This window comes from Hordeum vulgare, chromosome 5H (assembly GCF_904849725.1).
Source record: "Hordeum vulgare subsp. vulgare chromosome 5H, MorexV3_pseudomolecules_assembly, whole genome shotgun sequence".
NCBI classification, from domain to species: Eukaryota; Viridiplantae; Streptophyta; class Magnoliopsida; order Poales; family Poaceae; genus Hordeum; species Hordeum vulgare.
The window spans coordinates 513,651,415-513,676,396 of NC_058522.1; the positions used below are offsets into that span (position 1 = coordinate 513,651,415).

At 47.0% G+C, this 24,982-nt stretch overlaps 1 protein-coding gene across 1 annotated transcript; it reads right to left on the minus strand.

Moving 5' to 3' along the window:
• Window positions 1-363: 363 nt before the first annotated feature.
• Window positions 364-2,513, minus strand: LOC123398052 (trans-cinnamate:CoA ligase, peroxisomal-like). The gene has a single exon (XM_045092565.1). The coding sequence runs from the start codon at window positions 2,258-2,260 to the stop codon at window positions 563-565; it is 1,698 nt and encodes a 565-aa protein (XP_044948500.1). The 5' UTR covers window positions 2,261-2,513; the 3' UTR covers window positions 364-562.
• Window positions 2,514-24,982: the final 22,469 nt, after the last annotated feature.

Genomic DNA, 24,982 nt, shown 5'->3' on the forward strand with positions numbered 1-24,982 from the left:
AATTTGTGTTTGCTTGCTAATGCTTTCTCAGTTTAGCTGCGCTTGAACCTTTTTCTTCCGTCTCTGGTCTAGGCTTCGTGAATTTATTTATAATTAGCAACAAATAGTGTTCTTAAGAAGAGAGAAGATGACTGTTTTCTTATCGCTCGCAATTCTCAAGGAGAAACGGCAAGGCCGGATGGCTTGTGACCCGCTTAGGATTGAAGAAAAAAATGTTTTATATGAAGCCCAGCCCACAACAATAGAATGAATTTCAGTTTGACGACCGTGTTTCTAATCTCTGGCCCGCTCGACCTTTTCTAGGAAGCTCCGCCACAATACACATCGGACTTGATAAGATCTACGGTGAAAATTGCCACACCATTCAAAAGTTTCATTTCTCAAACATTTTTTGCTTAATTACCAACTCAAAATTACCAACATGCTTTTCTCAAAATAATTAAATAACCAACATATTTGCTCAAAATAAATAAACAACCACTATATTGTCTTGACTCTACTTATTCACGGGAGGTCGACTGGCCGAGCGCTGTTACTCCAGGCCACGTCAGCAGACAAGAATTCAAAGCCTGGATAGTGCGGTTAACGTGGCGGGCCGGGTGGTGCCGGGCTTCTTCTTGTCGGAGCCTCTGGGCCTGAGCCCGCGCGCCCTCTCGCGCAGTGCCAACTTCTGCACCTTGCCCGTGGCGTTCTTGGGCAGCTCGTCGACGAACACCACCTTCCTGGGCACCATGAAGTGCGCCATCTTGCTCCGGCAGAAGGCCACCAGCTCCTCCTCGCTCACCTCGCCGGCGCCGGAGTCGAACTCCTTCTTCAGCGTGACGAAGGCGCACGGCGCCTCGCCCCAGTGCGGGTGCAGCATGGCGACCACCGCCGCCTCCTGCACCGCCGGGTGGCCGTACAGCGCCGCCTCCACCTCCACGCTGCTGATGTTCTCGCCGCCGGAGATGATGACGTCCTTAGACCGGTCCTTGATCTCAACGTACCCGTCTGGGTGCACCACGCCCACGTCGCCGGTCAGGAACCACCCGCCGCGGAACGCTGCGTCCGTGGCCTCTGGATTCTTGTAGTACCCCTTCATCACGCTGCTCCCGCGCAGCACGATCTCGCCGAGGGTGGTGCCGTCACGGGGCACGCTCACCATGGTCTTGAGGTCCTTCACGTCGGCGCCGGCGAGGGAGATCGCGCTCACGCCCTGCCGCGCCTTGAGCGCAGCCCGCTCCGGCGCCGGCAGCGCGTCCCACCGCTCCCGCCACTCGCAGACCATGGCCGGGCCGGTCGCCTCGGTCATGCCGTAGGCGTGCGTGACGTGGAAGCCGAGCCGCTCCACGCGTTCGAGCAGCGCGGCCGGCGGCGGGGCGCCGCCCGTGAGCACCTCGACGGCGCGGGGCAGCGGGTCGCGGTGGGCGTCGAGGAGGACGTTGAAAAGCACGGGCGCGACGCACATGTGTGTGACGCCGTGGTCAGTGATGGCGGAGTACATGGCGTCGGCCGTCGGCGCGCGGACGCAGACGTTGGCGCCGCCGCGCGCCGCAATGCCCCACGTGAAGGTCCAGCCGTTGCAGTGGAACATGGGAAGCGACCAAAGATAGACCGGCTCGTGGCCGACTCCCCACTGGAGAAGCAATCCCACCGTGCTGAGGTAAGCGCCCCGGTGGCTGTACACGACGCCCTTGGGCGCGGACGTGGTGCCGGAGGTGTAGTTGAGCGCGACGGCGTCCCACTCGTCCACCACCTCGCGCGGCGGGTGCCTGCCCGGGTCGCCGCGCGCCACCAGGCCCTCGTACTCCAGCTCGCCCAGCCGCGCCCCCGTCGGCGCTTCGATGTCGTCAATGACGACCAGCAGCGGCAAGGCCGTGTCCATCATGCTCTTGAGCGCGTCGGTTGCGACGCGGATGTACTGGTAGTCGATGAATAGGAGCTTGGGGGCTGCGTGGCGGAGGATGGTGGCGACGCCGGCGGCGTCGAGGCGGGTGTTGATGGCGTTTACGACACCCCCGGCCATGGGCACCGCGAAGTGCATCTCGTAGAGCGCGGGGGTGTTGGGCGCGAGCACGGAGACGACGTCGTTCCGGGCAACGCCGAGCGCCTGCAGCGCGGCGGACAGGCGGACGCAGCGGTCGTGCGTGTGGCGCCAGGTGAAGGCGGTGCCGCCGCAGATGACGGAGGTGCGGTCCGCGTAAACGGCGGCGGCGCGCGGCAGGAAGGTGACCGGGCTCAGCGGCACGTGGTTGGCATCGCGCTTGGGCAAGCTATCCATGGCGATTGATCAGAAGTTGATTGATTCGTCACGTGTGAAGGATCAAGCTAGATCAATGGGTGGTCTGATCCGATCTGATGTCTGTACCTGAGCAGACAAGGAGAAATGAAAGCTCGCCAGGAGCCCAGGAGCAAGAATGGTGGGTGGGTGTTCTGTGTGGAGCGGAGAGGCTACCTGATTATTTATAAGTGTGTGGGCGGGAGAAGATCTTGCTAGCTCTCTGGATATTCGTGGTAAATTACCACGCGCGCGATAACAATATTCAAGCTTACACAGTGGCGTGCGTTGAACTGATTAATTGTCTGTGGTAATTTCTACTGCAAAAATGTTAGACGTACCGGGCTTCTACAGGCTAATTTCTCCAACGGTGGCAGCAAAAAAACGCGCTCACGGTAAACAAAACTTTTGCGCACGCACGGAAGAAAGCGAACGGCCGGCCGCGCGTCAAATTTGATGCACCGCTTTCAACGCGCTATAAAATGCTGCGTCCACCATGTGCCTCTCCCTCGTCGTTTTCTCGACTCTTCCTCTGCCTCTCCCTCGCTGCTCCCTCGCCGCTCCCTCTGCCATCATGCCGCCGCGCCGCCGTTTATCCTCGGGCTACCGCGGCGTCCGCGAGCGCCCCTCTGGCACCTACTACGCTGAGATCCGGTTCGGCGACGTCCGCCTCGGCCTCGGCACGTTCGAGACCGCGCACGAGGCCGACCACGCGTACAACGCGGCGGCGTGGCGACTAGGGCGGCCTCGCGCGCAGATGAACTTCCATGACGTCTACACGCGCGAGCAGGCGCAGAACCTCGCCCCTCCCTCTCGTCTGATCACGGAGCAAGACCGTCAGGAGCACCGTCGGCAGCAGCGCCGGCTCCTCGTCGCCGAGGAGGGCGAGCGAGTCATGGCGGGGTGGCGCCGGCGCCACGCGTACGACGTCGCCAACGAGAACGCCTACTGGGCGGAGAGGACGGCAAGGCGTCGCACGGAGCGGCAGGACAGGCGTCGGCGCAAGCTACTCGCCATATCGCAGTGCGGGGCCGTCCAAAACGGTTTGCCGTCCATCTTCACCTCTGACGTTCACGTTGGAAGGACGCATTTCTATCTACCTCCGACAGCACCCACAGTGATGACTCGGAGTAGTTTTATATCTATATATGCTAGTTTTAATATCTATGTGCTGAACTAGTTTTATTATCTTTGTGTTTAACTAGTTTTATCTTTATTATCTATGTTTTATTATCTATATGTAATATACTATCTATATTATCTCTATGTTTTTATCTATATGACAACAATGAACTATATGCGTGTTGGCCAAGTTTTGGGTGTTCGAGCGCCGCACGCGTGCTAAATTTGCAGCGGCTGCTCGAGCGCCGCACGCGTGCTAAATTTGCAGCGGCTGCTGGAGCGCCGCATGCGCGCTAAATATGCTGCGACCGCTGGAGCCGGCGCTCGTCGACGCCCTAATAAAAGCTAACCGCGCGCTGTATATAAGTTTTTTGGGCGCCGGCCGAAGCGCGCCTGTTGAAGATGCTCTAATGAGCTAAACATGCACCCCTGATTTTTAGGTGGGTGGGGCCCTCACTTCCCTTAATCCAATCATAATTTGGTAGCTTCAACTCATCCCGTAAAAAAGCATGTAAGTGTTCCTCGGTGCACCATTGCTCTTTCTACTTGGGGTGCGTATAAGAGCAACTCTAGTAGACCCCGCATCCCGCCCCGACCCGTTAAATAACCGTCAAAATGCGGGTCGGGGTGGAAAAACCAGCCCGGTCAAACCCCGCATCCCGCCCCGGTCCGCAATAAATTTTAGGGGGCGCGGCAAAATCCCAACCCCAACCCGGGAAACCGCGGGTTTCCACCTCGCGGCTGCGGTGTCCTACATATAAGCGGAAGCAGTTGGTGGAGGGACATTTCATCCCGCGCTTTCTCCCACCAACCACCTCTCCTCTCCCCCTCGCGCCGTCGCCGGCCGCCGCCCAAGATTCCGGCGACAGCAGCCGACAGGAGCACGTCGGAAGGCCGGCACGCGCACGAGGCCTCCCCTCCCTTCCCCCCTGTGCCGGCGGGCCGGCGAATTTGTAGATCTGCGGCACTTTATCGCAGGCCGCCGGATTTGTCTTTTTCCGGCCGCCAGTTGCTGTCCCAGGCGATGGAGTGGTCGGGGAGCCTCTCCCGCAACCCAGGAAAGGGCGCATCGCCGCATGCAGGCACGAGTTTGTCCGCCCGCCGCCGCCGAAGGTTTGCAGGAATGGACTCGTCCGGCCGTCCACCGGGCTCGGCGCTCCCGCAGCGTCTTTGTGGCCTGCCGATGCCGCTCATAGAGTGCGACGACTGCCCGCACATTGTGCTAGATCAATTTAAGTTGCAAATCTAAGTTTTACCGACTGGGAGGAGCTGCGCTAGATCAGAACCCGCAGAAGCCGACCCATAAAAAAAGTATATTCCGCGAATATGCTTTTTTACGGGTCCATTATGCGGGGTCTGCATCTGTGTCAGCCCGTGCCGGCCCGTGATACGTCCATTTTGCATCATGCTTTTATGTTGATATTTATTGTTTTATGGGCTGTTATTACACTTCACGGTACAGTAATTATGCCTTTTCTCTCTTATTTTATAAGGTTTACATGAAAAGGGAGAATGCCGGCAGCTGGAATTCTGGCCTGAAAAAGGAGCAAGTTTGAGATACCTATTCTGCGCAACTCCAAAAGCCGTGAAAATCAACGAGGAATTATTTTGGAATTTATAAAAAATACTAGGGCGGAAGAAGTACCAGAGGGGAGCCACCAGGAGGCCACAAGCCTGCTAGGGGCGGCCTACCCCCTGGCCGCGCCTAGGGGGCCTGTGGGCTCCCTGTTGGCCCTCTGCCTCCCCTCTTTTGCTATAAGGAGGGGTTTGTTCCAGAAAAAATCAAGAGGAGGCTTTCGGGAGGAATCGCCGCCGGCACGAGGCGGAACTTGAGCAAAACCAATCTAGAGCTCCTGCAGGGTCGTCCTGTTGGGGAAACTTCCATCCCGGAGGGGGAAATCGTCGCCATCGTCATCACCAACACTCCTCTCATCGGAGGGGACTCATCACCATCAACATCTTCATCAACACCATCTCATCTTCAAACCCTAGTTCATCTCTTGTAACCAATCTCCGTCTCGCGACTCCGATTGGTACTTGTAAGGTTTCTAATAGTGTTAATCAAAGTTGTCAGAATCGCGACTCAAGTCTTAGAATCTTACGACTTTACGATCCAAACTAGCCCCTCCGATTCTACAATTTTTCTCACATAATCTAAGTTTCTAAGATCCTGGTAGTTATGATTCTACGATTGACGATCCTACCAATGGAGTTCCGATCCGATTCAGATTCGCGATTCTGACAACCTTGGTGTTAATTACTCTTTGTAGTTCATGCTAGTTGGATTACTCGGTGGAAAATTATATGTTCAGATCCTTGATGCTATTCAAAACCTCTCTGGTCATGAATATTATCATGCTTTGTGAGTAGTTACTTTTGTTCCTGAGGACATGGGATAAGTCTTGCTATAAGTAGTCATGTGAATTTGGTATTCGTTTGATATTTTGATGTGTTGTATGTTGTCTCTCCTCTAGTGGTGTTATGTGAATGTCGACTACATAACACTTCACCATTATTTGGGCCTAGAGGAAGGCATTGGGAAGTAGTAAGTAGATGATGGGTTGCTAGAGTGACAGAAGCGTAAACCCTAGTTTATGCGTTGCTTCTTAATGGGCTGATTTGGATCCACTAGTGTAATGCTATGGTTAGACTTTGTCTTAATTCTTCTTTCGTAGTTGCGGATGCTTGCGAGAGGGGTTAATCATAAGTGGGAGGTTTGTCCAAGTAAGGGCAGCACCCAAGCACCAGTCCACCCACATATCAAACTATCAAAGTAGCGAACGCGAATCATATGAATATGATGAAAACTAGCTTGACAGAAATTCTCATATGTCCTCGGGAGTGCTTTACCTCCTATAAGAGTTTGTCCAGGCATCTCCCTTGCTACAAAAGGGATTGTGCCACTTTGCTGCACCTTTGCTACTATTGTTACTTGCTACTTACTACGAATCATCTTATCACACAATCACTGTTGGAATTATGCCCTAGAGGCAATAATAAATGTATAGTTATTATTATAATTCCTGTATCAAGATAATAGTTTATTATCCATGCTATAATTGTATTGAATGAAGACTCATTTACATGTGTGGATCAATAGACAAAAGACCATCCCTAGCATGCCTCTAGTTGGCTAGCCAGTTGATCAATGATAGTCAGTGTCTTCTGATTATGAACAAGGTGTTGTTGCTTGATAACTGGATCGCGTCATTGGGAGAATCACGTGATGGACTAGACCCAAACTAATAGACGTAGCATGTTGATCGTGTCATTTTGTTGCTACTGTTTTCTGCGTGTCAAGTATTTATTCCTATGACCATGAGTTCATATAACTCACTGACACCGGAGGAATGCTTTGTGTGTATCAAACGTCGCAACGTAACTGGGTGACTATAAAGATGCTCTACAGGTATCTCCGAAGGTGTTAGTTGAGTTAGTATGGATCAAGACTGGGATTTGTCACTCCGTGTGACGGAGAGGTATCTCGGGGCCCACTCGGTAATACAACATCACACACAAGCCTTGCAAGCAATGTAACTTAGTGTAAGTTGCGGGATCTTGTATTACGGAACGAGTAAAGAGACTTGCCGGTAAACGAGATTGAAATAGGTATGCGGATACTGACGATCGAATCTCGGGCAAGTAACATACCGAAGGACAAAGGGAATGACATACGGGATTATACGAATCCTTGGCACTGAGGTTCAAACGATAAGATCTTCGTAGAATATGTAGGATCCAATATGGGCATCCAGGTCCCGCTGTTGGATATTGACCGAGGGGTTTCTCGGGTCATGTCTACATAGTTCTCGAACCTGCAGGGTCTGCACACTTAAGGTTCGACGTTGTTTTATGCGTATTTGAGTTATATGGTTGGTTACCGAATGTTGTTCGGAGTCCCGGATGAGATCGCGGACGTCACGAGGGTTTCCGGAATGGTCCGGAAACGAAGATTGATATATAGGATGACCTCATTTGATTACCGGAAAGTTTTTCGGAGTTACCGGGAATGTACCGGGAATGACGAATGGGTTCCGGGAGTTCACCGGAGGGGGGCAACCCACTCCGGGGAAGCCCATAGGTATTTGGGGGGGTCACACCAGCCCTTTGTGGGCTGGTGGGACAGCCCACCAATCCCCTATGCGCCAAGAAAGAAAATATCAAAGGAAAGACAAAAAAAGGGGAGAGGTGGGAAGGGGGAAGGACTCCCTCCCACCAAACCAAGTAGGACTCGGTTTGGGGGGGGAGAGTCCTCCCCCCTGGCTCGGCCGACCCCTTCGGGATCCCTTGGACCCCAAGGCAAGGCCCCCCTCCCTCCTCCTATATATATGGGGCTTTTAGGGCAGATTAGAGACGACTTTCTCACGGCTGCCCGACCACATACCTCCATAGTTTTTCCTCTAGATCGTGTTTCTGCGGAGCTCGGGCGGAGCCCTGCTGAGACAAGATCATCACCAACCTCCGGAGCGCCGTCACGCTGCTGGAGAACTCTTCTACCTCTCCGTCTCTCTTGCTGGATCAAGGAGGCCGAGATCATCGTCGAGCTGTACGTGTGCTGAACGCGGAGGTGCCGTCCGTTCGGTACTAGATCGTGGGACTGATCGCGGGATTGTTCGCGGGGCGGATCGAGGGACGTGAGGACGTTCCACTACATCAACCGCGATCTCTTATCGCTTCTGCTGTACGATCTACAAGGGTACGTAGATCACTCATCCCCTCTCGTAGATGGACATCACCATGATAGGTCTTCGTGCGCGTAGGAAAAATTTTGTTTCCCATGCGACGTTCCCCAACAGTGGCATCATGAGCTAGGTTCATGCGTAGATGTCTTCTCGAGTAGAACACAAAATGTTTTGTGGGCGGTGATGTGCGTTTTGCTGCCCTCCTTAGTCTTTTCTTGATTCCGCGGTATTGTTGGATTGAAGCGGCTTGGACCGACATTACTCGTACGCTTACGAGAGACTGGTTTCATCGTTACGAGTAACCCCCTTTGCTCAAAGATGACTGGCAAGTGACGGTTTCTCCAACTTTAGTTGAATCGGATTTGACCGAGGAGGTCCTTGGATGAGGTTAAATAGCAACTCATATATCTCCGTTGTGGTGTTTGCGTAAGTAAGATGCGATCCTACTAGATACCCTTGGTCACCACGTAAAACATGCAACAACAAAATTGGAGGACGTCTAACTTGTTTTTGCAGGGTATGATTGTGATGTGATATGGCCAAACGATGTGATGTGATATATTGGATGTATGAGATGATCATGTTGTAATAGAAATATCGACTTGCATGTCGATGGTACGACAACCGGCAGGAGCCATAGGGTTGTCTTTATACTAACATATGTGCTTGCAGATGCGTTTACTATTTTGCTAGGATGTAGCTTTAGTAGTGATAGCATAAGTAGCACGACAACCCCGATGGCGACACGTTGATGGAGATCATGATGATGGAGATCATGGTGTGGCGCCGGTGACAAGAAGATCGTGCCGGTGCTTTGGTGATGGAGATCAAGAAGCACGTGATGATGGCCATATCATGTCACTTATGAATTGCATGTGATGTTAATCCTTTTATGCACCTTATTTTGCTTAGAACGACGGTAGCATTATGAGGTGATCTCTCACTAAAATTTCAAGACGAAATTGTGTTCTCCCCGACTGTGCACCGTTGCTACAGTTCGTCGTTTCGAGACACCACGTGATGATCGGGTGTGATAGACTCAACGTTCACATACAACGGGTGCAAAACGGTTGCGCGCGCGGAACACTCGGGTTAAGCTTGACGAGCCTAGCATGTGCAGACATGGCCTCGGAACACATGAGACCGAAAGGTCGATCATGAATCATATAGTTGATATGATTAGCATAGGGATGCTTACCACTGAAACTACTCTCGACTCACGTGATGATCGGACTTGGGATAGTGTAAGTGGATCATGAACCACTCAAATGACTAGAGAGATGTACTTTTTGAGTGGGAGTTTAGCATATAATTTGATTAAGTTAAACTCTAATTATCTTGAACATAGTCTAAGTCCACTTTGAATATATTTGTGTTGTAGATCATGGCTCACGCAAGTGTCATCCTCAATTTTAATACGTTCCTAGAGAAAGCTAAGTTGAAAGATGATGGAAGCAACTTTGTAGACTGGGCTCGTAATCTTAAGCTAATCTTACAAGCTGGAAATAAGGATTATGTCCTTAATGCTGCGCTAGGAGATGAACCACCCGCTACGGCTGATCAGGATGTTAAGAATGCTTGGTTAGCACGTAAGGAGGACTACTCAATAGTTCAATGTGCAGTCTTATATGGCTTAGAACCGGGACTTCAACGTCGCTTTGAGCGTCATGGAGCATTTGAGATGTTCCAGGAGTTGAAGTTTATCTTTCATAAGAACGCCCGGATCGAGAGGTATGAGACCTCCGATAAATTCTATGCTTGCAAGATGGAGGAAAACTCGTCTGTCAGTGAACATGTGCTCAAAATGTCTGGGTACTCAAACCGTCTGGCTGAACTGGGGATTGAACTCCCGCAAGAAGCTATCACTGACAGAATCCTTCAATCACTGCCGCCAAGCTACAAAGGCTTTGTGTTGAACTACAACATGCAAGGGAGGAACAAGTCTCCCGGCGAGTTGTTTGCGATGCTGAAAGTCGCAGAGTCTGAACTCCGTAAAAGAGCATCAAGTGTTGATGGTGAGCAAGACCACTAGTTTCAAGAGAAACGGCAAAGGCAAGAAGGGCAATTCGAAGAAGAGCGGCAAGCCTATTGCCAATCCGCCGAAGAAACCCAAGGCTAGACCTAAGCCTGAAACAGAGTGCTTCTATTGCAAGGGTATGGGTCACTGGAAGCGCAATTGCCCCAAGTATCTGACAGATAAGAAGGCGGGCAAAGAAAAATCAGGTATATTTGATATACATGTTATTGATGTGTACTTAACCGGCTCTCGTAGTAGTGCCTGGGTATTCGATACCGGTTCTGTTGCTCACATTTGCAACTCGAAGCAGGAACTACGGAATAGACGAAGGCTGGCGAAAGACGAAGTGACGATGCGCGTAGGAAACGGTTCCAAGGTTGATGCAATCGCCGTCGGCACAGTGTCACTTCAACTACCATCGGGATTAGTGATGAACTTAAATCATTGTTATTTAGTGCCTGCGTTGAGCATGAACATTATATCTGGATCTTGTTTATTGCGAGACGGTTACTCTTTTAAGTCTGAGAATAATGGTTGTTCTATTTCTATGAGTAACATCTTTTATGGTCATGCACCGAATGTGAGAGGATTGTTCATATTGAATCTTGATAGAGATACGCATATACATAACATTGAGACCAAAAGAGTTAGAGTAAACAATGATAGCGCCATATTTTTGTGGCACTGCCGCTTGGGTCATATTGGTGTAAAGCGCATGAAGAAACTCCATGCTGATGGACTTTTAGAGTCACTTGACTTTGATTCACTTGACACGTGCGAACCATGCCTCATGGGCAAGATGACTAAGACTCCGTTCTCCGGAACAATGGAGCGTGCAAGTGACTTGTTGGAAATCATACATACCGATGTGTGTGGTCCAATGAGCGTGGAGGCACGCGGCGGATATCGTTATTTTCTCACCTTCACTGACGATTTTAGTAGATATGGTTATGTCTACTTGATGAAGCACAAGTCTGAAACATTTGAAAAGTTCAAGCAATTTCAGAGTGAAGTGGAAAATCATCGTAACAAGAAGATCAAGTTCCTACGGTCTGATCGTGGGGGTGAATATCTGAGTTTCGAGTTTGGTACTCACTTAAGACAATGTGGAATTGTTTCGCAGTTAACACCGCCTGGAACACCACAGCGTAATGGTGTGTCCGAACGTCGTAATCGTACTTTGTTAGAAATGGTGCGATCTATGATGTCTCTTACTGATTTGCCGTTATCGTTTTGGGGTTATGCATTAGAAACAGCTGCATTCACTTTAAATAGGGCACCATCGAAATCCGTTGAGACGACACCATACGAACTGTGGTATGGCAAAAGGCCAAAGTTGTCGTTTCTTAAAGTTTGGGGATGTGATGCTTATGTCAAAAAGCTTCAGCCTGAAAAGCTGGAACCCAAAGCGGAAAAGTGCTCCTTCATAGGTTACCCAAAAGAGACAGTTGGGTACACCTTCTATCTCAAATCCGAGGGCAAAGTGTTTGTTGCTAAGAACGGAACTTTTCTCGAGAAGGAGTTTCTCTCGAGAGAATTGAGTGGGAGGAAGATAGAACTTGACGAGGTTGTCGAACCTCTCATCCCTCTGGATGGTGGCGCAGGGCAAGGGGAAACCTCTGTCATTGCGACGCCGGTTGAGGAGGAAGTTAATGATGATGATCATGAAACTCCAGTTCAAGTTTCTGTTGAACCACGCAGGTCGACGAGATCACGCGCCGCTCCAGAGTGGTACGGTAATCCCGTCTTATCAATCATGTTGTTAGACAACAATGAACCTGCAAATTATGAAGAAGCAATGGTGGGCCCAGATTCCAACAAATGGCTAGAAGCCATGAAATCCGAGATAGGATCCATGTATGAGAACAAAGTGTGGACTTTGGAGATACTACCTGAGGGCCGCAAGGCTATTCAGAACAAATGGATCTTTAAGAAGAAGACGGACGCTGACGGTAATGTGACCGTTTATAAAGCTCGACTTGTGGCAAAGGGTTTTTCACAAGTTCCAGGAATTGACTACGATGAGACTTTCTCTCCCGTAGCGATGCTTAAGTCCGTCAGAATAATGTTAGCAATAGCTGCATTTTTCGATTATGAAATCTGGCAGATGGATGTCAAAACGGCGTTCCTTAACGGTTTCCTTAAGGAAGAGTTGTATATGATGCAACCCGAAGGTTTTGTCGATCCTAAAAATGCTGACAAGGTGTGCAAGCTCCAGCGATCCATTTATGGACTGGTGCAAGCATCTCGGAGTTGGAACAAACGTTTTGATGAGGTGATCAAAGCATTTGGGTTTATACAAGTGGTTGGAGAATCTTGTATTTACAAGAAAGTGAGTGGGAGCTCTGTGGCGTTTCTAATATTATATGTGGATGACATATTACTGATTGGAAACAACGTAGAGCTTTTGGAGAGCATAAAAGGTTACTTGAATAAAAGTTTCTCTATGAAGGACCTAGGAGAAGCTGCTTACATTCTAGGCATTAAGATCTATAGGGATAGATCAAAACGCCTGATAGGACTTTCACAAAGCACATACCTTGATAAAGTTTTGAAGAGGTTCAAAATGGAACAGTCCAAGAAAGGGTTCTTGCCAGTGTTACAAGGTACGAGATTGAGTAAGACTCAGTGCCCAGCAACTGATGAAGATAGAGAGCATATGCGCTCCATCCCCTATGCTTCAGCCATAGGCTCTATCATGTATGCGATGCTGTGCACTAGACCGGATGTTAGCCTGGCCATAAGTATGGCAGGCAAGTTCCAGAGTAATCCAGGAGTGGATCACTGGACAGCGGTCAAGAATATCCTAAAGTACCTGAAAAGGACTAAGGAGATGTTTCTCGTGTATGGAGGTGACGAAGAGCTCGCCGTAAAAGGTTACGTCGATGCAAGCTTTGACACAGATCCGGACGACTCTAAGTCGCAAACCGGATACGTATTTATTCTTAATGGGGGTGCAGTAAGCTGGTGCAGTTCCAAGCAAAGCGTCGTAGCAGATTCTACATGTGAAGCGGAGTACATGGCTGCCTCGGAGGCGGCTAAGGAGGGTGTCTGGATGAAGCAGTTCATGACGGATCTTGGAGTGGTGCCAAGTGCACTGGATCCAATAACCTTGTTCTGTGACAACACTGGTGCCATTGCCTTAGCAAAGGAACCAAGGTTTCACAAGAAGACCAGACACATCAAACGACGCTTCAACCTCATCCGCGACTACGTCGAGGAGGAGGACGTAAATATATACAAAGTGCACACGGATCTGAATGTAGCAGACCCGCTGACTAAACCTCTTCCACGGCCAAAACATGATCGACACCAGAACTGTATGGGTGTTAGATTTATTACAATGTAATTCACATGGTGATGTGAGGGCTAGATTATTGACTCTAGTGCAAGTGGGAGACTGTTGGAATTATGCCCTAGAGGCAATAATAAATGTATAGTTATTATTATAATTCCTGTATCAAGATAATAGTTTATTATCCATGCTATAATTGTATTGAATGAAGACTCATTTACATGTGTGGATACATAGACAAAACACCATCCCTAGCATGCCTCTAGTTGGCTAGCCAGTTGATCAATGATAGTCAGTGTCTTCTGATTATGAACAAGGTGTTGTTGCTTGATAACTGGATCGCGTCATTGGGAGAATCACGTGATAGACTAGACCCAAACTAATAGACGTAGCATGTTGATCGTGTCATTTTGTTGCTACTGTTTTCTGCGTGTCAAGTATTTATTCCTATGACCATGAGTTCATATAACTCACTGACACCGGAGGAATGCTTTGTGTGTATCAAACGTCGCAACGTAACTGGGTGACTATAAAGATGCTCTACAGGTATCTCCGAAGGTGTTAGTTGAGTTAGTATGGATCAAGACTGGGATTTGTCACTCCGTGTGACGGAGAGGTATCTCGGGGCCCACTCGGTAATACAACATCACACACAAGCCTTGCAAGCAATGTAACTTAGTGTAAGTTGCGGGATCTTGTATTACGGAACGAGTAAAGAGACTTGCCGGTAAACGAGATTGAAATAGGTATGCGGATACTGACGATCGAATCTCGGGCAAGTAACATACCGAAGGACAAAGGGAATGACATACGGGATTATACGAATCCTTGGCACTGAGGTTCAAACGATAAGATCTTCGTAGAATATGTAGGATCCAATATGGGCATCCAGGTCCCGCTGTTGGATATTGACCGAGGGGTTTCTCGGGTCATGTCTACATAGTTCTCGAACCCGCAGGGTCTGCACACTTAAGGTTCGACGTTGTTTTATGCGTATTTGAGTTATATGGTTGGTTACCGAATGTTGTTCGGAGTCCCGGATGAGATCACGGACGTCACGAGGGTTTCCGGAATGGTCCGGAAACGAAGATTGATATATAGGATGACCTCATTTGATTACCGGAAAGTTTTTCGGAGTTACCGGGAATGTACCGGGAATGACGAATGGGTTCCGGGAGTTCACCGGAGGGGGGCAACCCACTCCGGGGAAGCCCATAGGTATTTGGGGGGGTCACACCAGCCCTTAGTGGGCTGGTGGGACAGCCCACCAATCCCCTATGCGCCAAGAAAGAAAATATCAAAGGAAAGACAAAAAAAGGGGAGAGGTGGGAAGGGGGAAGGACTCCCTCCCACCAAACCAAGAAGGACTCGGTTTGGGGGGGGGAGAGTCCTCCCCCCTGGCAGGCCGACCCCTTGGGGATCCCTTGGACCCCAAGGCAAGGCCCCCCTCCCTCCTCCTATATATATGGGGCTTTTAGGGCAGATTTGAGACGACTTTCTCACGGCTGCCCGACCACATACCTCCATAGTTTTTCCTCTAGATCGTGTTTCTGCGGAGCTCGGGCGGAGCCCTGCTGAGACAAGATCATCACCAACCTCCGGAGCGCCGTCACGCTGCCGGAGAACTCTTCTACCTCTCCGTCTCTCTTGCTGGATCAAGGAGGCCGAGATCATCGTCGAGCTGTACGTGTGCTGAACGCGGAGGTGCCGTCCGTTCGGTACTAGATCGTGGGACTGATCGCGGGATTGTTCGCGGGGCGGATCGAGGGACGTGAGGACGTTCCACTACATCAACCGCGATCTCTTATCGCTTCTGCTGTACGATCTACAAGGGTACGTAGATCACTCATCCCCTCTCGTAGATGGACATCACCATGATAGGTCTTCGTGCGCGTAGGAAATTTTTTGTTTCCCATGCGACGTTCCCCAACAATCACTTGTTACCGACAATTTGAGTGTCTGCAAATTTTACCTTGCTAAAAACCACTTGTCAGATCCTTCTGCTCCTCGTTGGGTTCGACACTCTTACTTATCGAAAGGACTACGATTGATCCCCTATACTTGTGGGTCATCAAGACTCTTTTCTGGCGCCGTTGTCGGGGAGTGAAGCGCCTTTGGTAAGTGGAACTTGGTATGGAAATATTCATATAGTGTGCTGAAATTTATTTTCACTTGTCACTATGGATACTAATCCTTTGAGGGGCTTGTTCGGGGTATCTTCACCTCGAACGGAAGCACAAAGAGTTGCTCCTCAACTTGCTGCACCTACTGAAAATATTTTCTTTGAATTTCCTTCGGGTATGCTTGAGAAACTGTTGGCTAATCCTTCTATAGGAGATGGAACATCACATCTAGATTTGCATCTAATCTATGTAGATGAAGTTTGTGGTTTATTTAAGCTTGCAGGTTTGCCCGAGGATGAGGTCAAGAAGAAGGTCTTTCCTTTATCTTTGAAGGATAAGGTGTTGACATGGTATAGGGTATGTGATGATACTGGATCATGGGGCTACAATCGGTTGAAATTGGAATTTCATCAATTGTCTATGTATCCACACAAGTATTGTGTTTTCACCTGCGCAGGAGATAAAAAATCAAACGTGCAGCAAAGTGGCCCAATCCCTTTTGTAGCAAGGGACAAGCCTGGACAAACTCTAATAGGAGGTAAAGCGCTCCCGACGACATATGGAATTTCATCAATTGTCTATGTATCCACACAAGTATTGTGTTTTCACCTGCGCATGAAAACCACTTTCACCTGCCCTTTTGGTACCTTTGCTTATGGACGTATGCCTTTTGGCTTATGTAATGCACCTGCCAACTTTCTGATGGCTATATTCTCTAACTTTTGTGAAAATATTGTTGAGGTTTTCATGGATGACTTCTCCGTTTACGGGTCTTCCTTTGATGATTGCCTCAGCAACCTTGATCGAGTCTTGCAGAGATGTAAAGACACCAATCTTGTCTTGAATTGGGAGAAGTGCCACTTTATGGTTAATGAAGGCATCTTCTTAGGACATAAAATTTCTGAAAGAGGTATTGAAGTCGATAAGGCTAAGGTTGATGTGATCGAGAAAATGCCATGCCCTACAGATATCAAAGGTATAAGAAGTTTCCTTGGTCATGCTGGTTTCTATAGAAGGTTCATTAAGGACTTTTCTAAGATTTCTAGGCCTCTTACGAATCTCTTGCAAAAGGATATTCCTTTTGTTTTTTACGATGATTGTGAGGAAGCATTCGAAATACTTAAAAAGGCCTTGATAACCGCGCCTATTGTTCAACCACCTGATTGGAACTTACCTTTTGAAATCATGTGTGATGCTAGTGATTATGTTGTTGGTGCTGTCCTAGGACAAAGAGTTGATAAGAAATTGAACGTTATTCACTATGCTAGTAAAACTCTAGACAGTGCCCAAACAAACTATGCTACTACTGAAAAGGAATTTTTAGTAGTCGTGTTTGCATGTGAAAAGTTCAGATCTTACAAAGTTGATTCCAAAGTCACTATTCACACTGATCACGCTGCTATTAAGTACCTCATGCAGAAGAAAGACGCTAAACCTAGACATATCAGATGGGTTCTCTTGCTACAAGAATTTGATTTGCACGTTGTCGATAGAAAGGGTGTTGATAACCAAGTAGCAGATAACTTGTCTAGGTTGGAGAACGTTCTTGATGACCCACAACCTATTCAGCTTGCCAATAGAGATACTATCTGCCATGTGGGAATTGTTAGGGATGTTGAAGTCTTGTGTGGTAAAATGAAGTATCCTGCTGATTTCCTCGTTCTTGCTACCGCACAAGATAGCTTTTGTCCCATCATATTTGGTAGACCTTTTCTCAATACTGTCAATGCTCATATTGATTGTGAGAAGCAAACTGTCACTGTTGGCTTTGAAGGTGTGTCACATGAGTTCAATTTCTCCAAGTTTGGTAGACAACCTCATGAAAAGGAGTTGCCTAGTAAGGATGAAACTATTGCCTTAGCTTCTATTGCCATGCCTCCTACTGATCCCTTAGCGCAGTACTTGCTTGAGCATGAAAATGACATGCATATGCATCCAAGGGATGAGATAGATAGAGTTGTCTTAGAACAATATCCTATCCTTAAGAATAATCTGCCTGTTGAACTGCTTGGGGATCCACCCCCACCAATGGGTGATCCCGTGTTCGAGCTTAAACAGTTGCCTGATACTCTTAAGTATGCCTATCTTGATGAAAAAGAGATATATCATGTTATTATTAGTGCTAGCCTCTCAGAGCATGAAGAAAAGAAGTTACTAAAAACTCTGAGGAAGCACCGTGCTTCTATTGGATATACTCTTGATGATCTGTAGGGCATTAGTCCCACTCTATGCCAACACAAGATTAAAACTGATCCTGATTTCAAACCACTTGCTGATCATCAAAGGAGATTAAATCCTAAGATGAAAGAAGTAGTAAGAAAAAAAAACTAAAGCTCCTCGAAGCGGGTATTATCTATCCTGTTGCTCATAGCGATTGGGTGAGTCTAGTGCACTGCGTCCCTAAGAAGGGAGGTATTACCGTTGTGCCTAATGATAAGGATGAATTGATCCCACAAAGGATTATTACTGGCTATTGGATGGTGATCGATTTTAGAAACTGAATAAAGCCACTAGGAAAGATCATTACCCTTTGCCATTTATCGACCAAATGCTAGAAAGGTCGTCCAAACACACACACTTCTGCTTTCTAGACGGTTATTCTGGTTTCTCCCAAATACCAGTTGCACAATCTGATCGGGAGAAAACCACTTTCACCTGCCCTTTCGGTACCTTTGCTTATAGACGTATGCCTTTTGGCTTATGTAATGCACCTGCCACCTTTCAAAGATGTATGATGGCTATATTCTCTGACTTTTGTGAAAAGATTGTTGAGGTTTTCATGGATGACTTCCCCGTTTAGGGTCTTCCTTTGATGATTGCCTCAGCAACCTTGATCGAGTCTTGCGAAGATATAAAGAAACCAATATTGTCTTGAATTGGGAGAAGTGCCACTTTATGGTTAATGAAGGCAGCGTCTTAGGACATAAAATTTCTGAAAGAGGTATTGAAGTCGATAAGGCTAAGGTTGATGCGATCGAGAAAATGCCATACCCCACAGATATCAAAGGTATAAGAAGTTTCCTTGGTCATGCTGGTTTCTATAAAAGGTTCATCAACGAATTCCCTAATATTTCTAGGCCTCTTACCAATCTCTTGCAAAAGGATATTCCTTTTGTTTTTGACGATGATTGTGAGGAAGCCTTCGAAATACTTAAGAGGGTTTTGATAACTGCACCTATTGTTCAACCACCTGATTGGAACTTACCTTTTGAGATCATGTGTGACTCTAGTGACTATGTTGTTGGTGTTGTTCTAGGGCAAAGAGTCGATAAGAAGTTGAATGTTATTCACTACGCTAGTAAAACCCTAGACAGTGCCCAGAGAAACTATGCTACTGCGAAGAAGGAATTTTTAGCAGTCGTGTTTGCATGTGAAAAGTTCAGGTTTTACATAGTTGATTCCAAAGTCATTATTCACACTGATCACGCTGCTATTAAGTACCTCATGGAGAAGATAGACGCTAAACCTAGACTTATCAGATGGGTTCTCTTGCTACAAGAATTTGATTTGCACGTCGTCGACGGAAAGGGTGCTGATAACCCAGTAGCAGATAACTTGTCTAGGTTGGAGAACGTTCTTGATGACCCACAACCTATTCATCTTGCCAATAGAGATACTATCTGCCCTGTGGGAATTGTTAGGGATGTTGAAGTCTTGTGTGGTAAAACGAAGTATCCTGCTGATTTCCTCGTTCTTGCTACCGCACAAGATAGCTTTTGTCCCATCATTTTTGGTAGACCTTTTCTCAATATTGTCAATGCTCATATTGATTGTGAGAAGCAAACTGTCGCTGTTGGCTTTGAAGGTGTGTCACATGAGTTCAATTTCTCCAAGTTTGGTAGACAACCTCATGAAAAGGAGTTGCCTAGTAAGCATGAAACTGTTGCCTTAGCTTCTATTGCCATGCGTCCTACTGATCCCTTAGAGCAGTACTTGCTTGAGCATGAAAATGATATGCATATGGATGAAAGGGATGGGATAGATAGAGTTGTCTTAGAACAATATCCTATCCTTAAGAATAATCTGCCTGTTGAACTGCTTGGGGATCCACCCCCACCAAAGGGTGATCCTGTGTTCGAGCTTAAACAGTTGCCTGATACTCTTAAGTATGCCTATCTTGATGAAAAAGAGATATATCATGTTATTATTAGTGCTAGCCTCTCAGAGCATGAAGAAAAGAAGTTACTAAAAACTCTGAGGAAGCACTGTGCTGCTATTGGATATACTCTTGATGATCTTAAGGGCATTAGTCCCACTCTATGCCAGCACAAGATTAAAACTGATCCTGATTTCAAACCAGTTGTTGATCATCAAAGGAGATTAAATCCTAAGATGAAATAAGTAGTAAGAAAAGAAATACTAAAGCTCCTGGAAGCGGGTATTATCTATCCTGTTGCTCATAGCGATTGGGTGAGTCTGGTGCACCGCGTCCCTAAGAAGGGATGTATTACCGTTGTCCCTAATGATAAGGATGAATTGATCCCGCAAAGGATTATTACTGGCTATTGGATGGTGATCGATTTTAGGAAACTGAATAAAGCCACTAGGAAAAATCATTACCCTTTGCCTTTTATCGACCAAATGCTAGAAAGGTTGTCCAAACACACACACTTCTGCTTTCTAGATGGTTATTCTGGTTTCTCCCAAATACCAGTTGCACAATCTGATCATGAGAAAACCACTTTCACCTGCCCTTTCGGTACCTTTGCTTATAGACGTATGCCTTTTGGCTTATGTAATGCACCTGCCACCTTTCAAAGATGTATGATGGCTATATTCCCTAACTTTTTTGAAAAGATTGTTGATGTTTTCATGGATGACTTCTCCGTTTATGGGTCTTCCTTTGATGATTGCCTCAGCAACCTTGATCGAGTCTTGCAAAGATGTAAAGACACCAATCTTGTCTTGAATTGAGAGAAGTGCCACTTTATGGTTAATGAAGGCATCGTCTTAGGACATCAAATTTCTGAAAGAGGTATTGAAGTCGATAAGGCTAAGGTTGATGCGATCGAGAAAATTCCATACCCCACAGATATCAAAGGTATAAGAAGTTTCCTCGGTCATGCTGGTTTCTATAGAAGGTTCATCAACGACTTCTCTAAGATTTCTAGGCCTCTTACCAATCTCTAGCAAAAGGATATTCCTTTTGTTTTTTACGATGATTGTGAGGAAGCCTTCGAAATACTTAAGAGGGCTTTGATAACTGCACCTATTGTTCAACCACCTGATTGGAACTTACCTTTTGAGATCATGTGTGACGCTAGTGATTATGCTGTTGGTGGTGTTCTAGGGCAAAGAGTCGAGAAGAAGTTGAATGTTATTCACTACGCTAGTAAAACCCTAGACAATGCCCACAGAAACTATGCTACTATGGAGAAGGAATTTTTAGCAGTCGTGTTTGCATGTGAAAAGTTCAGGTCTTACATAGTTGATTCCAAAGTCATTATTCACACTGATCACGCTCTATTAAGTACCTCATTGTCACGCCCAAGATGCGACCCTATCCTCAATTTGGCACGAGGGCCTCGTCAGGGATAGAAGCGCATCTCGTCGTGTCACAAGAATGGATATCGTTCAAGTACATGTACTGAAAAGAAGATATATATATATATATATATATATATATATATATATATATATATATATATATATATATATACATATATATATAATTGGCTTACACTCGCCACAAGCTACATCAGAGTCACAACAGTACAATACATAAACGTCATGAAGAAGAGCAGGCTCCGACTATGGACGAAATCAAACGACAAAAGAAGAACGACGTCCATCCTTGCTATCCCAGGCTGCCGGCCTGGAACCCATCCTAGATCGAAGAAGAAGAAGCAACTCCAAATGTGCAATCAACGCGCTCGCGTCAAGTAACCTTTACCTGTACCTGCAACTGGTGTTGTAGTAATCTGTGAGCCACAGGGGACTCAGCAATCTCATTTCCAAAGGTATCAAGACTAGCAAAGCTTATTAGGTGAGGTAAGGTTAAGTGGTGTGGTTGCAGCAGCGGCTAAGCATATATTTGGTGGCTAAACTTACGAGTACAAGAAATAAGAGGGGGAAGATCTACGCATAGCGGACGTGACTACTGATGATCAAATGAATGATCCTGAACACCTTCCTACGTCAGACATAACCCCACCGTGTCTGACTAGCAAATAAGAAGGAACTCACGAAAGAGACATTCACGGTTACGCACAGAGTTGGAAAGTTTTAATGAAGATAAATTCAAGTTATCTAGAACTAGTGTTAAACAAAGCTTCGACGTTGCCACATAACCACGGGCACGGCTTTCCGAAAGATTTAACCCTGCAGGGGTGCTCCAACTAGTCCATCACAAATTACCACAAGCCGCATAGAAATCCTCAATCACGAAGCTCGCGATCTCGTCGGATTCCCTAGTGGAAAACCTCAACTCTGAGATTACCCAAAGCATCACCGGAATCCCGATGCACAAGATATCTCATCAAAGGTAAAACTAATCCACCAAGGCCGCCCGACGTGTCGACGATCCCGATAGGAGCCGCGTATCTCGTTCTCAGGACACGATGGATGAGCTAGACGTCGGGATCGCTAAACCTCTGGGTGACCAGAGGGGCGCCGAACATCGCTCAGGTGGGACCAACACTCATGATGAGCACTGGCCCGGGGGTTGATTAAATTATCCTCGGGGTCCGGAAAGTCCCTATGCAATTTTATTAGGTGTTTAGGCAAATGTAGTACCAATGTTGGGTCTTGCCAGACCAGCTTTAATCTAAAACGAATTATCAAGGGGGTCCCCATAACAACCCCGATCGTGTTAGGAGCACTCGAATATGGAACATAACACCGGTAGCCGAAACTAAGGGGGCAAAGGTGGAACAAAACACCAGACTAGAAAGGTCGAGCCTTCCACCTTTTACCAAGTATATAGGTGCATTAATTTAAATAACATTGATATGATGATATAACAAGGAACCCATGTTTTCACATGGTAGCAATGCACGTGCAACTAGGAACGCTAACACAGGGTTAAGCAAATGGTAACATAGCCAATCAGTGGTTTGCTAGGTTGAACAGGTTGAAGGTTTTCAAGGCATTGTTGAGAGGCTAATATTTAACATGTGGTAGGCAATCAGACATAATCGATAGAAACGGTAAAACTAGCATGGCAATGATAGTAATGGTATCTAGGGAAATGGTCATCTTGCCTCAGATCCCGCTTGGAAGAAGAACGACTCCTTGAAGCAGACGAACCGATGTAGTCGAACGGGTCCTCACAATCTGACACGCTTGCGGAACTCTATCGAGACGGAGGAACCCGGAAACAAGAATCAACACACGGTATTCACCACACGATGCACAACACAAATGATGCATGAGCAGCTGAATACATGCAAGTCACGACATGACAATTCACAACACTCAAACACTACACATTAAGTGAAGTTCAATATGCAACGAGTTGCATATTGACGAAACTCGACGTTTGATTATTTAGTTCTATACCGATTAGGTACTCGGCAATATTAAAATTGGTTAAACATGGGAAGAGGTGAAGCGTAATTAAACTACCTATCTAGGCATTTTAAATGAGGTCGGAAATGACATATAGTACCTCCGAAACGACCTCACATGTTAATTTACAATTCTGTCCAGATCTGATCTAACACATTTAATTAGTTGTTAAATAGAAAAACAAATATATTCACGTGATTCTACGCGTCGTTACAAGCAATTTACACATAGAGAACATCTCCAACGGAGCTACGGTTCAAAAGATACAAGTACTGCAAGATATGATGGCATGAATGCAATATGTGTGCAACGACGGTCACGAGTACTTCAAAACATATAACCAACAAGAGAAAATGAAACTACACGAGATTCTAAGCAAGTTCCATATAGGACACGAGCAAATCGGAGCTACGGTTCAACAACTACGAGCTAAACAAGAAAACACTACAATCTCCCAAAATCAGCCACATAGCATTTTCTACACCCCACAACTACGAGCTACACAACTCCAATCTACTCAACCAAGGCATGACACGAAAGAGGGTAAGAAGCACTACAACAAACAACTAACAAAAACTAGCATGGCAGCAAGGATCACTAGGAAAAGAAACCACAAAATGGCATCTCACACACTATTTCAGACTTAGTGAAAATAGCAGTTTATGAGCTGCAGTTTTCGATCTGAAGGCATATTGACAGAAGCAAAACCATAAGCTACAGGAATCCAAATGGCATGAAAATTCATAGCATGCTATAGAAACATAAAGTCTACAACTAACTCCATTGGACCAACCTCAAAAGAGCTACAGATCACAAGATAGAAGCAAAACAAAACAACAACAAAACATAACAGATTCAGACTTAGAAATATTTCAGCACCTCCAAATCAGCACTATTTCAATCAACTTGAGAGCAAGTAAACCACTCCTAAACATGCATTTCTATTGCAACCAAAAATATCAGGGGCTAGACTAACCATCAAAGAACAACTCTCTAGTTGACAACTTAATCAAATGAAGCACGGAACAAATCCTACGAAAAAGACAAGAGGGCAACATAGCAAAATATTGCGCGAACTAACTTACCCAAAAGCTAAAACTAATTGCACAGAAAAATCCATACCCCGAAAACATATATAACATGTGGGGTTGCAACACAAAAATATCGCCGCACGTAAATGCGAGATAATGTCCTAAACGTGAAAAATAAACTAGCGGCAAATCCCTACGCGCAAAAATACCAATGAGTACTCTAAAATACATGCAAAAGTGGTTCCTAAAACATGGGCATTTTATCTAAGGCATTCGAGAATTTCGAACACGCGCGGAAAATAAACTACGGAACGGATCCTATTGGAACATCACGTAAATCTATGCATATGGCGTTTCAAACTATGTCAAACAATTATGCATGTTGCAAAAACGGATTCTACGCGAAATTCTACGCCAAAACCATATACAACTCATCGCGAACCGACTCAGGGTTTAAAAGATACGGTCGATCAACTATATGTCTATTTTCTGGAATATAAATAATTCCGAAAATCATCTATATTACTAACGGGCCTACAGCATGCGCAACATAATAAAAATGCGCTCGGGGCGGGAAATAGCCTCACCTTTGGGCCGGCTCGGACCGGCCTGGTGAGGAGGCTGGTGGAGTGGGCCGGCTGCGGTGGCCACCTGGGCCGGCGTGGGAGGCGGCTAGCTGGGCCTGTCGCGGAGCGAGGAAGAGGCGACTTGGCCAGCGGCTCGGGGCGCTGGAGGGGCGGCTCCCTCCTCCCGCACGAGTAGAGGCACGAGGCGGCCATGGCGGGCCAGGAGGTTCCAGCGAGCCGCCGGGGCACGAGAGCGCCAGATCCGAGGAAGGGGTCGCCGGATCCGGCCTTGACGGCTCCATTCTCGACGACGTGGTCGCACCAGCGGCTAGGCACAGCGAGCGGCGGCGGCGGGCAGGGTTCTAGGGCGGCGGCTCGTT